This window comes from Mustela nivalis (genome assembly GCF_964662115.1).
Source record: "Mustela nivalis genome assembly, chromosome: 13".
Classification (NCBI taxonomy): domain Eukaryota; kingdom Metazoa; phylum Chordata; class Mammalia; order Carnivora; family Mustelidae; genus Mustela; species Mustela nivalis.
The window spans coordinates 45,130,776-45,143,937 of NC_139032.1; the positions used below are offsets into that span (position 1 = coordinate 45,130,776).

At 44.3% G+C, this 13,162-nt stretch overlaps 1 protein-coding gene and 1 long non-coding RNA gene across 4 annotated transcripts in view; both read right to left on the minus strand.

Moving 5' to 3' along the window:
- Nucleotides 1-13,162, minus strand: part of LOC309846456 — a 644,888-nt gene that overhangs the window by 400,465 nt on the left and 231,261 nt on the right. The gene's annotated exons all lie outside the window — the stretch shown is intronic.
- The window catches only part of SLC24A2 (solute carrier family 24 member 2), a 248,050-nt gene that overhangs the window by 89,150 nt on the left and 145,738 nt on the right, over nucleotides 1-13,162 (minus strand). For both annotated transcript variants that reach the window (XM_082695359.1, XM_082695358.1), the window contains exons 3-4: nucleotides 11,860-11,898; nucleotides 9,207-9,315 (exon numbers count right to left, since the gene is read on the minus strand). In XM_082695359.1, the coding sequence (XP_082551485.1) occupies nucleotides 9,207-9,315; nucleotides 11,860-11,898 (148 nt within the window). The remainder of the gene's footprint in view (nucleotides 1-9,206; nucleotides 9,316-11,859; nucleotides 11,899-13,162) is intronic.

The window sequence follows — 13,162 nt, forward strand, 5'->3', positions numbered from 1 at the left end:
TATGTTCTTCAGAAACGATTACTTATTGTTTTTGCTATTTAGCTCTTAAACATTTCTTTTGGGTTAATGCTGGGTACTTGATGGTTTTGTTGCATTTTATAGGTGCTGTCTTTATTGCTTTTATGTTGATTTTCACTCATCTAGAGGAAGGCTATTGAATCAGGCACATTGCTGAAGGATTTGACCTGAGTGAACCCTTAGCAGTTCTGACAGTTCAAAACATCTTTTTTTTTTACTCTCCCCTGTGGGAATTCTTTTGAGCAAAGTTTCTACTGCTATTTTTTTTTTTTTTAATAAGTTTGAAAACCCATGCAGGAAGATGGTGAAAAAAAAATAGTATTTGCTACTCATTTGTGAGGCTTTTACAATTGAGATGTCCTGGAATTCAGGTCACCAAAGCTGCCTGCTCACCTCCCACTGCCTGAGCCAGACTGATAAAGCATGGGACAGATGGCACAGGGCTGTCACAAAGGCTACTGGAGGGGGGAAGGAAGGAGCAAAACTGTCCTTCAGGAAGGCAGCAGCCAGTCTCCCAGGACGCTCCCTGAACCGGTCTGAATGGATGTAAGGTGAATAGGTTGGCTGGTTCTGGTAACGTGAAGTGAATTTATAATGGGGAAAATTTGTCTGTCTTTCTAACAGCAAATAAGGTAGGTAGGAGCACAGTGTCATGGTCAGACATCTCATTATGGGATTCTGAAGATTTTTGTCATGAAAAACAGCCTGAAGGGAATGGCAGAGCAGGCATGGGGACCTGCTGCTCTAAACTGCCTCAGGCCCCACAGTGAAATCATCCTTCCTCTCCACGACAGTCCACGGGACAAGTATTCTTTCTTTGGTACTGCCAAGGTATCAGGTGCGCTCCTTTGTTAGATTCAGCCATTAATAATAAAACTGTTTTTGTGACAAAAAAATGTAAATCAAATTTTAAAGTTCCACAAGGAAGAAGAAATTTCTGGACTTGTAGAAGGTGATCCTAGAACCCATGGAGATTGAATGAGGAACTTCTTCTTTTGGGATTTCCGTCTCACACACAATTTCACATGCAGTGATGGGGTAGATGCTATTTTATAGGTGTTTGATGCGGTAAAATGAATCAAAGACTCAGCCAATAAAATTTTTAGGATTTCGGAGTGATGGTTAATTCTGTGACTCTATAAAATTAGGTCCCTTGAATGCAGTTAGTAAAAGAACGAAAGGTAGGTTAAGAGGAAGAAGAGGAAGCAAAACCGGAGAACCAAGACCTGGGAAAGAAAAGCAGAAGAAGGGGACAGGAGATCTCACCGAGAAGGCGAGAGACAGACAGCAAACATTTGCCACTGCAGCAATCCCAGCAGAACCAGAGGGAGATTTATTCCATCATGCAGCAAATACTGACTGAGCAGCTACCTCACGTCCGTGTCATGTGAGAGGCAGGGGGCACAAATGACTGCTCTTCACTATCGCAGAGACACCTCAAATGACGAGGACTTTGTCAGTCACGACAGAAGAGAGCCCTTTGACAGGACATGAGCTAAGACAGTCTACACGGCTACAGACATAGAGCCCTCCAGCAGGAAAACCATAAAGGCAAGCCCTCATTTAATGCATTCAACAATTACACAGTGGGGTCCATATGTGTGCTGGGCCCCATGTCCTGCCCTATCTGCGATACCAGGGAGAGACAGGCAGCAAAGAACAAATAAACACATTCATGGTAGTGAGTGGTACAGAGAAATAATAAAGTGGGTCAAGGAAGATCCCAAACTGATTTATCACCATTGTTTTGGTGTTGCTACTTTTCAAAGGCTGACTGAATAAGGCCTCTCTGGTCAAGTGACAGGGGAAGGCTGATCTGAAGGGAGGGAGGCCAGGGTCCAGGGGGCTTAGGGTCATGGCATGCACTAGAGCTTTTGCCGTTGGTGAGATGGGAGAGCAGAGGTGGGGAGTGATCTCACTTCGGCTTTAGGAAACCCGGGCTTCTTAGATGGTGGGTTTGGGGGCATGCCTTTTCTGGAGAAGGATCCAGGGCCACTGGACAAAAGTTGGACTTGTGGGTCAACAGAGAGCCCTTTAAAAGGGAGAAAGTAAGGAAAGGTCACCTCTCCTCTCTGTAAATCAGGGACCCAAGAAGACCGGATTAAGGTTACCAGGGAAAGGAAGAAGACGGGGAACACATTTGACCTTCCCTGGGATCTACGTGGAGTTCCATGTTGGGGGAGGCTTCTTTGTAAGTCGGGTAGTCACACAGGTCTGTAGTGACCTGTGTTACAGAAGTGGAAGTCTGCTTCTGGGAATACTCAGGTTTTTCTGATTAAAAAAAGACAACTGCACAGTCTTCTTCCCAGAATATAGATGGGGAGCGGGCATTGGAGGGGAGCAGCTGCCTTCCTCTGAGGATGAGGAGGAGAGAAACAAGCTCTGGATGGAGGAGAGCTGTGAGGCCAGCTCGGACTGCTTCTGGTTAAATCAGAGAAATGGAACCCTAAAAAGTTATTAAGGCCAACCTGGAAAGTCTAGAATATACTGTACGATTCGAACTCTGTGACATTCTAGAAAAGGCAAGAACTATGGAGACAGTAAAAAGACCAGCAGTTGCCGTGTGTGTGTGTGTGTGTGTGTGTGTGCGTGTGTGCATGAGAAGAATGAACAGGCAAAGCACAGATAGTTTTTAGGGCAAGAAAATACTCTGTTTGATATTATAATAATGGATATATGTCCTAATACATTTGCTTAAACCCTTAGAATCTACAGCACCAGGAAGAAACTGCAAGGTGAACTAAGGACTTTGGGGGGATTGTGAGGTCAGTGTAGGTTCACCCTTGGTAGCAAATGTGTCATCCTGGTGAGTGGCGTTGATAATGAGGGAGGATGTTCATGTGTGTGGGGGTAAGTGGTCTACGGGAAATCTTTTTCCTTCCTCTCAATAGTGTTGTAGACTGAAAACTTCTCCAAAAAAAATAAAGCCTTAGAGAAACCTCTTATGTTAAGCCACTGCAGCTGGATTCTATTACATGACACGGAACACACTTTTAACTGGAAAGTCACTGCTAACACTCAATGAACACTGATGTAATGATTTGGGGGCACTCCTGTATTGATAGTGGAACCATCATTCTCTCTTACAGGTGAAGAAACCAAAGTCCTGAAAGGTGGAGGAATACAAATCAGAAACTTGTGCTGATGGTACTATCATTATCCCATTTTAGAAGTGGGAAAACGGAGGCCCAATGAGGGTGAGAAGCTGCCTTGGGGTCTCAGAGCAAGAGGCTGAGCCAGGTTTCAAACCCAGGCAGTCTGACTGTTGGACCACAGGCTGACCTCATTGCTACATAACCAGACTCTAATGGTGTTCCACGTGCCTTGTCCTCACATCGGTCTCCCCATTCCATTACCCACTCATTGGGCTCCCCTGCAGTTGCAGACTTAGCTACGGGTACCTTTTCCTGGGTAGGGTAGTACGTATATTGTCCTGGTCAGGGAGATCAACAGTAACTCATGAACTTGGGCATCAGCTGAGGGAGGAGAGCAAGCCAGCCCCCAAGAGTGGCTGGCTCTCAAGGCGTGGGGCTGTGATGGGAGGAGCCATGGCCAAGACTGGCCTTGCTGCACAGGTGTGTGCATGGGAAATTCACATCTTATGAACCAAGTGTGTGACTGGTCCAGGGATGGGTCAGAGGGCCTGCTGTTTAGGCTGGGGTCTACATCATGACATCAGGGAATGCTGAGTCAGACATGACATTACACGAGGCAGCACAGTAACCCAAGAAGCATACACACAGACTTTGAGTCAGGCAGATGTAGTTCAAACTGTGGCCCTACCATTGGCTGCCTGTATCGCCTGGGGAGCAGGAGGCAGCCTCTTTACGCTTCAGTGTCCTTCTCCAAATGACAGAGCAGGGCTAATGTCAGGGTTACAGGAGATGGCTTAGGTAGACTGCTCCACGGAGGGCCCAGCTCGTGGTAAGCACTTGGCAAATATTAGTTAGTGGCATTATAATTTAGACAAATGGATAGGAGAAGCTATCCAATCCCAAAGTCCTACAGCCAGCATCCTTTTAGATTCATAAAGATGTATATCTGGGGTAAATATAACGGCTTGTTTCGAGAAAATGTGAAAATCATTATGAGACACTGATGGTATTAGAAAGATCAATTCAGACAGCCATTCTGTGACACTCCCCACCCCCACCAATATGATAATGTCAGCTTTCTAGGGCTTTCTTATGAAAGAAACAAATTCCTTATTCCAACCATTTATGTCAGCTATAAGCATATTCTTTTCTTTCATGAACAATATCCTGTTCATTCTGTGGCCCTTGGAAGGGAACGGCTCCATCTTGTTTTGAACTAAACCTTCATCCAAAGCAGGCTGATGGTGGCTTTGTCCCTTCCCCACAGTTTGGTTTGACTAGATCACACCAGTCAACACACAAATCAATCCGTGGTCAGTGAGATGTGTCCTTGAAACAGACTGGATTTGATCAAAGGTTTCAAATTCTTGGGTGTCTTTCCATTGAGAGATAGAGTCTCCTTGTCCTGTTCTAGAGTCTGGGCTGGCCTCGGTGACTGCTTGATTGGTAGCATGCAGAAATGACATTTGGGGACTTCCCAGGCCGGGTCCCTGAAATCCTTGCTGCTTATCCCTGGGCCTCTTGGAAGATGTGCTTGTGGAACCCTGAGCCACTGTGTCCAACCATGTGGAAAAGCCCTGAGACAACATGGAGAGTCAGGGGGGTCCAGCTGAGCCCAGCTTTCCAGCTGTGCCTTCAAAGGTGCCAGGTGTGGAGTGCCTGAGTAGCTCAGTTGGTTAAACTTCTGCCTTCGGCTCAGGTCATGGTCCCTGGGTCCTGGGATTGAGCCCCACTTCAGGCTCCCTGCTCAGTGAGGAGTCTGCTCCTCCCTCTCCCTCTGGCCCTCCCCCTGCTCGTGCTCTCTCTTTCTTGCGCTCTCTATCTCTCTCAAATCAATAAATAAAATCTTAAGGAAAAAAGTGCCAGATGTGAGCGTGAGGCCCTTTTGAACCTTCTAACCAGCTCATCTACTAGTTGAATAACACCAAATGACCTCCATGGATACTGTTCCACAGGGAACAGAAGAATCACCCCGCCAATTCCTGCCCGGTTTCCTGATCCAGGAAATCATGAGCAATAATAATACAGAGGTCCTTTAAGCCACCTGCATCCTGGGTGCTCTGATAGACACATAACAATAGATATGTAACTGCTGGATCTGTGACTCAGGCTCAGATATACGGAGTGCCAGCTAAGACAACAGCTCAGTCACTGGATCACGGAAGACACAAACCTGAGAGAGGCACCAATGAGACCAAGGGACAAAGGTCTTTTCATAAGCCATTGGTCCTGGATGACGGTCCCCGAGGAAGCTGAAAACTTGCCTTTTTGAACACTGACTCTGTGACCCAGACACTAGTGCCCACCGAGGTGGATGCCAGGAGCCTCAAGGGGCCTCTTTCAGTGTAAGGGGGAAGCCTCAGCGGCGTTCAAGCCGTCCACTGATGTAACCAGCAGGCTCTGTATCATTAAAAGTTTGGCACGAGGATGTGTGAATTCAAGCGAGTAGATGCAAACGAAAAGAGAGATGACTATTTCTGAGAGCCGTGGGTTAATTTTCCTGGGCTGTTCTTGGAACGGAAAATGATTGTGAATTTTGGGGGAAAAATACCAAAGCAATCTGTTTTCTTGGCCGCATGCTATGGAGCAATTTTAGAGCATTGAAGTGCTTTCCATATTTTCTAATCACCCAAGTCCAGAACTGATTATGGCTTTCCTCATTCTCTCGGATTCACACCACCAGAGCGCTCCCCGTCTTTCAGGGAGAGGTTTCACCTTGAAAGCAGGCACTGGATTTGGAAGGCACATCTTGCTACAGCAGGAACAAACACTTTAATTGCACACGGCCCCACAAGGGCCAGGTGTTTCGGAAAATCACTGATGGCCTGACTTGGAGACAAACCCAGATTCACTCTTTCTTATCTCACAGAAACAAAGCATAACCTCTCCAACCAAAGAGGAAGAATGAAAACAAGCCCTACCCAGATCTGAACTCTCCCAGACAAACACCAGAGAAATTTAGATTTGGGGGACCTGGGGGTGAGGACACACGTGTGTGCATGCACGCACGCCCGCAGTTGTAGAAACACAGGATATCTCTGGAATGAGCCCCCAGAATGGGTCACTGTGCAGTTTTTTGTGGGGAGAACTGGGGGGAGGGCTGGAAAAAATTGGGAGGTTGATGGAGGAGGGAGATTTTTTTTTTTTTTAATCATAGACTTTTGAATATTTTACATTAAAAAGAATCAGGGGTGCCTGGGCGGCTCAGTTGGTTAAGCAGCCGACTCTGGATTTCGGCTCAGGGCATGATCTCAGGGTAGTGAGATGTAGTATTGTGTTGGGCTCTGTGCTCAGCTGGGAGTCTGCTTCTCCCTCTCCCTCTGCTCTTCCCCTGACTTGTGCTCTTTGTCTCTCTATCTCTTAAATGAATAAATAAATAAAATCTAAAAAAAAAATCATATGATGCATCATTTTTCAAAATAACGAAACAGAATAATTCCAAACCTGTAGCGGATCGTACTTATGATCTACTACAGAGAGTGTGTTAAATGCTCTCTGTATATTCACTTCTTTAATCCTTATGACAACCTTATGAAGTAGGCATCCTGATTTTACAGAGGGGGAAACTAAAGTACAGAGAGCTTAGGTAAGTTGTCCAAGGTCACACAGTAGTAAATGTAGAGCTGAGATCTAGACCCAGTGAGGTGGGGTCTGGAGTCCGTCCTCTTAATTACTTCCTAATGTGGCCTTGTGAAAAATAAATGTACTCAGTTGCCTACTCATAATTACATTGGGGCAGATACAATGGTTCTTTTCTTCTCTCATATGGCCCTTCAGGGTGATGGAGTGGAAAGGATGGCAGCTCAAAACAACCAAGATACAATTTGTGGGGCTTTAGAGGGCTTTGAAATCCTGTGACTATCAGGTCAAAAGCCTGACGTGGGCCATGCCGCTTAATCTTTCTTTTAAGCAGCTACTCTGTGCTGGGTACTCTGCTAGAGTTTAGGGGAAACTAATGAATAAAACAGAGTTCTCTAGAAATTTACTACACCCTCAAGGAGAGAGGCAATAAGCAAATAATCACACAAAATAGAATGAGAGCAAGAAGGACAAAGGGGACTCAGAGATGAGGATTGGGGCCCTGATTTATACCGGGTGGTTGGGGAGTGTCTTGTAGGCAGCCTCCTGAAATACGGGCAGGGGAAGAGGAAGAGGGTGGGAGGACGAAAAGGATTCTGGGTAAGAGCTCATGCAAAGAAAGACCCTGAGGCAGGAAAGAAGTACCTGTCTGAAGACAGAAAGGTCTCTGTAGCTAAGGCAAAGTGAATCAAACTCAATGTGGAGAAAGAGGCAGATCATATGCACCATGAGAAGAATTTCTCAATTCTTCCAAGAGCCACGGGAAAGCCACTGCAGTAGGAGTGACATAATTTGATTGACTTTTTAAGAGGACTACCTGGGGAGCCGTGTGAAAAACATGCAGAGGAGGAGGCAAGGAGGCAGTGGGAAACCAGTTAGGAAGGCCCCACGGGAATGCTGGCAAGCGTCGAGGCTGGCTCAGAAGCGACAGCTGGCACAGAGAGGAGATCTGTTTGAGATCTACTTGGGTGGTAGATATTTTATGCAATTAGTATCCATCGTTGACTATGAGAAGTAATTATGGAGCGGTAAGTTCACAGGTGTGAAAATGCTTTGGCAACCGTAAAGCGTTAGACCAAGGTAACTCTTCCTACAGATGAAGGAACCAAGTACTAGAGAGACTCTAAGTGTCCCGAAGTCACACAGCTGACTAGTGGCTGGGAGGAAGTTGGCCTGCCATCCCTTTACTCTGTTCTCTGGGCTGCTGGTGTTGGTGGGATGACCCAGGGGGATGGAAAGAAGACTAGTGACCAGGTATGGTTCCCTCATCTAGCGGGCCTCTGAGTAAAGAGTAATGATCTAGGCTAAAGACTACCTCTAGTAAACAGGACTCAGGGTCCATGAGGCAGGCCTCCTTGGAGAATATCACGTCAGCTGTACAACTCTCTGGGATATAAAATGGAGATGTTTCATAATCAAAATGCTGTGCAGTGATAGGTGACCCCATGATCCTTACCTACTATTCTGGGTGAGAGTTGAGTATTTAGTGAGGGAAGATAGGACCTGGGGAGCTACTCTTGAGGTCTCCAAATGTTCTTTCCTTCATCTGACTCTCCTGGTGACCCGTACTCTTGAAATTATTCAGCAAAGCTTTATACTGGGCAAGAGCTCTGATATATGTGACACGATTTGACAATCTCATCCCACGTGTCCCAGGCCATGCTCTTCCAACGATTCCTGTTGGCCCTCATGTAACGTCAGGCCCAATTACAAGGTCCGGAGATGAAGGGAGAACACACTAGCTTACACTTGCTCCCCTGGCTGGCAGCTTCACTCTGATATTTTTTGGACACATAACATATCTACCTACTAGAAAGTTAAAATTTTAGGACAGCTTTGCAAGTTAAGAAACAGGACGGATCTGCCTTTATTGTGAATCAGTAAAACTTAACAGAGCATAATACCGGATTCCTTGTGATGTTTTATAGGATTTCCCTAGAAGGTGAACCAGGCCTTTTGAGACTGATCCTAAGCAGTTACCTTCGAGAAGTCTCCTCAGATGCGCCCACCACCCTCCAACTGCCAAAGAATCAGGATAATATCAATGTTCTACAGTGAGCATCATTCCCCAGATTATTCATGGTCCTAAGTCATAGAGTTCCCTTATTTCTTTTTGAAAGATGCACAGTTTAATTTCCAAATACAATGTCATTTTAGAACTTGGGAGGGATGAAGAAAGAGAGCTGTCCCTCCAGCTGGGAGGGAGAAAAACCTTTTTGTCTTCTCCGCCTCCTCACAAACTCTATGCTGGGAGCAACAAAAGACAGAATCAGTACCCAGACCTTAGGTCCCACTCCTGGTACAAGACTCTCCAATTGTGAACTGAGCTGCTGCAGATAAAGCAGGCCAAGGGCCCAGGGCTTCCTCTGGCAGATGCTCCCCACGAGGACAGTGGCAGGCTTGTACGACGGGAGCGTAAACATGTTTTCTGAAAAGAAGCCTTTTTTACATCCTCTTCCGCCCCTCTCCCCCCACCCCCCAACAAGAGCTCCCCAACTCATGCCTGACATTTACCTTCAGCCAGTGGGTCAAGGGTGTGAATCATGAGCTGGAAAATGCTATTCCTCATGAGACTGTTGTGGAGGGAGGCAGAACTTCCACCTCGTTGGAGACGGGGCTTAGCCTGAGCAGAGAAACCAGAGAAAAGTGCCGTTAGCTCTCCAAGACTATAGGTGAGTGTATTACAGACAAGACCTCACTTAGTCTGGTAGTCACTGATTTCTGTCACATGACGACACACTATTGTACCAAAGATGCTCAAAGTACATTTCAAATCCTGCCAAGGAATGGCTATTTCATATCCTAAATGAATTCATTGTTACCATTTTTTTTTTGCATTTACTGAATGCTATTCAATGTACTAGCATACAATGTACAATGTCTTACCTTCACTAGTTTATCTCAGTCTCAAAATGAGCCCTCTGAACTAGATACAGTCATTATTCCCTTTAGAGAGGGGAGTACATTGTTCCAGAGAAGTGAAACGAGACAAAAAATGGAGGATAGAGAAATGGATCTCAGGTTTGCTTCCCTCAAAATCTGTGATCTGAACCGGTGGATGGTCTCTAAAATGTTTAGATTGGCCGCCCTATCTATAAAATTTTTCAGTATGAATATATGTATCTATGTCTGTCTTTATATCTACTACCCAAATGTAAACATATCTGTGAAAAAACACTTGCAAAAGGAGAAATTATGAAGAATAATGGAGAAAGAAAATGATAGAGGTGCTAATATTTTCTCCCTGCTCCTCAAAAGAAGAGCTTGCATATCTCCTGTGGTACCCCATCTCTACCTTGGAGACCACAGTCCTAATTCATGAAGCCCTATGGTCTCTACTAAAAGTCTAAAGGGAAAGAAACTCCTATTAAGAATCTACTGAAAAACGTCCTGACTTCCAAGCTGGAGGGAGGGGGGCTCCTTTTGCATAAACTATTGGTGTGAACCTTTGGCCAAGGAGGTGAAACTGACAGGGAAGAGAGAAAGAAAGAACTTTTAGAGTGGGATACCAACAAACTCTTTTTATGGCATCTTCAAAAAGCAAATAAGCTACAAAAAAGACATCCTAAACCCTCAGGATTTGATGGATTTTTAACCTGACTGGGAACTGCTTTCTCCCCCTTCGGTTGATTTTGTGCAGTCAAGGTTTACAGACAGCCTGATTTAAGAGGGAGAGAGATAAGGTAATGCGAAGGAATTAATTGCTTATTGAGCTTTTGATCCAAAATCTCAACATGAAATTTTTCTGGGGCCAGGTAAAAATAAAATACGATTTCCCATGAAGTCTCCCAATTATCTACTTATGGGGCTTTCAATATATGCCATCACAGTCAAGACCCACCAGGGGGCTTCCCAAGCAGGGTCCCCCAAGAGACTTCACAATTGAATATATTTGGCAAGTGCTACATCCTAAACCAACCCACCTTTAGCATTTTATGATACACATTAGACCACCGAGTATAACACTAAAGAAATCTGGTTAACTTGGCTAACTTGGACAATGCCTCGAGGTCTCTTATTTTTTGAATACTTATTAACAATTGTGGTCTACATATTTGGGGACAAAGGTGAAAAGCCATGGTTACTTGAGGTATGGGTAAAATGTCAGTGTGAGATACATGGAAACATCTGACTTTCTTAGTGTAATTTTACTATCATTGATATGCCTTTGGAAATACTCCCAACTCTGATGGAAGAAGAATCAGAGGAGATTGTGAACCTGATCATGAGTTCCTCAAAGCAAGAGATTTGGTTTGTATCCCTAGCCCAGTACCAGATCTGGCATATCTGATGGGCTCTCAGTGAATGTCTTGAGTCTTTGCTCTGAGCACAACAGGAAGATGGATGGGGTCATAGGTATCTTTATTACCAGCCTTTGCAGTCTTAAAAATCTGTAACATTTTTTAATGTGTTGTAATATTTGATCCAGAAAATTAAGGTTCAAAATATCTTAGGGGCAAGGCTAAGAGACTTAACTTCAGTTGAAATGTAACCACTGTCTGCTGGCTGAACACAAAAACTCTGAAGGTCATTTCTTCGCCATCTTTCACATTACAGAATGTGATGTGTTAATTGGATAGGAACTGGAAAATGTGTTTGTTGTTAATAATTTGTCATAATCACTGTTACTATGCTCATTCTAGGAAACTGGAAGAACTTCGTTGTAGAGAACTTCACTGGCAAAGGATTACATCTATTTGGGTATTCTTTAGGGTATTATGTATTTATTAAATATATAGGTCTCGTGCAACATTTCTTTTGATGGAACCAAAAGAAATTTCCAACCAAAAAGTAAGGGCATGCAGATATACAAAAAATAGATATCAAGCATCAGATCCCACACTGTCCCCAAATATCAGCTCAACATCCCATGGGATGCAATCTGGAAATATTTCATTCTTTTAACTCACATAAAAGTTTATGCCAAATGAAAGAGAGAACTCAAACTTTTTGAAATCTAGTCCCAGAAATAATTTGAATATCAGTGAATATCAGAATACAGTTGACACCAATAGGACTGAGTATGCATATATACCAGGAGATTAAGCCATTTAAGTATCCCAAGGGGGAAGATGGTTTGTTGAGCCCATGAGCCCTCCTCCTCCCACCCTGTCCCATACTCTCCACAGGCACATGAACAGGTGTAGACAAAGCTACTGCTTCCTACCGGTAGAGCCTGCTCATCCTTGTCCCTGGCCGTAGATGACTGCAGAAGAGAAAAAGGCAAAAACAAAAGACAAAGAAATAAATAAACAACAAGTCCCATGTCGGTTTTACATTTAAAAACAAGCATCAGTATAAGGAAAGATTGGGTACTTCCTGCTTCTGCACAGGAAGGATCCAACACAGGGGGCCTGTGGTAGACTGCTAGCCAATATATAACAGTTTGTTTAGGCCCATGGTCCATTCTCCTGAACTCTCAAAGTTGAATGGCCATCCCCAATGCCCAGCAATGGAGCGCAGTTCAATCCATTATGGCCCATCCAATGCGATGGGATCCCATGCAGTCATTAAAGTTACTGAGGTAGGTACATATGTATAGACATGTAAAAATATCTAAGATATACTGCTCAAGTAGAAAAAAAGTAAAATCTTATTTATCATATCATTTGATGGAGGAAAATAAATGAACAATGCTTTAGTATATGTAAAGGAAAAAAAATGCAGCAAGAATCATACAGAACTGTTATTAGTCGTTATTGCTGGGGATTGGAATTACAAGGAAGTATTGCTTTCCAAGTATTTTGGAGGGAATCCACATTCATTGCTCCATGTACAGTGAATAAAATAAAGCCTGAAGAAGTCAAGCCACTGAATTAAAGACTAAGACCGTCACACACAGAATTCTGATAACACACGTTTTCTGCCTCTACCACCTCAAGGTTTCCATTCTGAAAATGAAAATATCTGTCAAGTAGAGAAAGGTTGACTAAAACACCAGGGTGCCTGAGGGCCTGGTCATCTGTTAGGAGAGAACATAACTCTAACAAAGGGACACAGGGGTTCTACCAACATGATCCAACCGGCTGACTTTGCCTTGTCAATTTAATACGCGCTCTCCTTTGGCAGAAGCAGGACACCATCCCGCCATCTTTTTAACGATGTGTAGGTGCTTTGTGACCTTCCTCATGCTCAGACCACACCATCTTTGTCGCCACACCTCAACTACAGGTGCATACAGCAAGAACAAACTGCAACACTGCTCCTGGGCTAGCCTCTGGTCCTCCCCATTAGCATCTTTGGTGATCAAGTCTTCAGGAATAATCAGTCCCATATGGAGGTGAGTACACAGTGTGGACCTGTTTTAGAACCTTCATGAACCCTAGACTCTCTTTCTCAGTCTTACCACATGTCTTTATATAAGAATGTTAAGATGCTTCCCTATCCCACCTAAAATATACACTTCCATGTACAAAAATGGAAAAGATTCCTATAATCCTTTTATGATTTTGTATTTCAAATTATTGGCT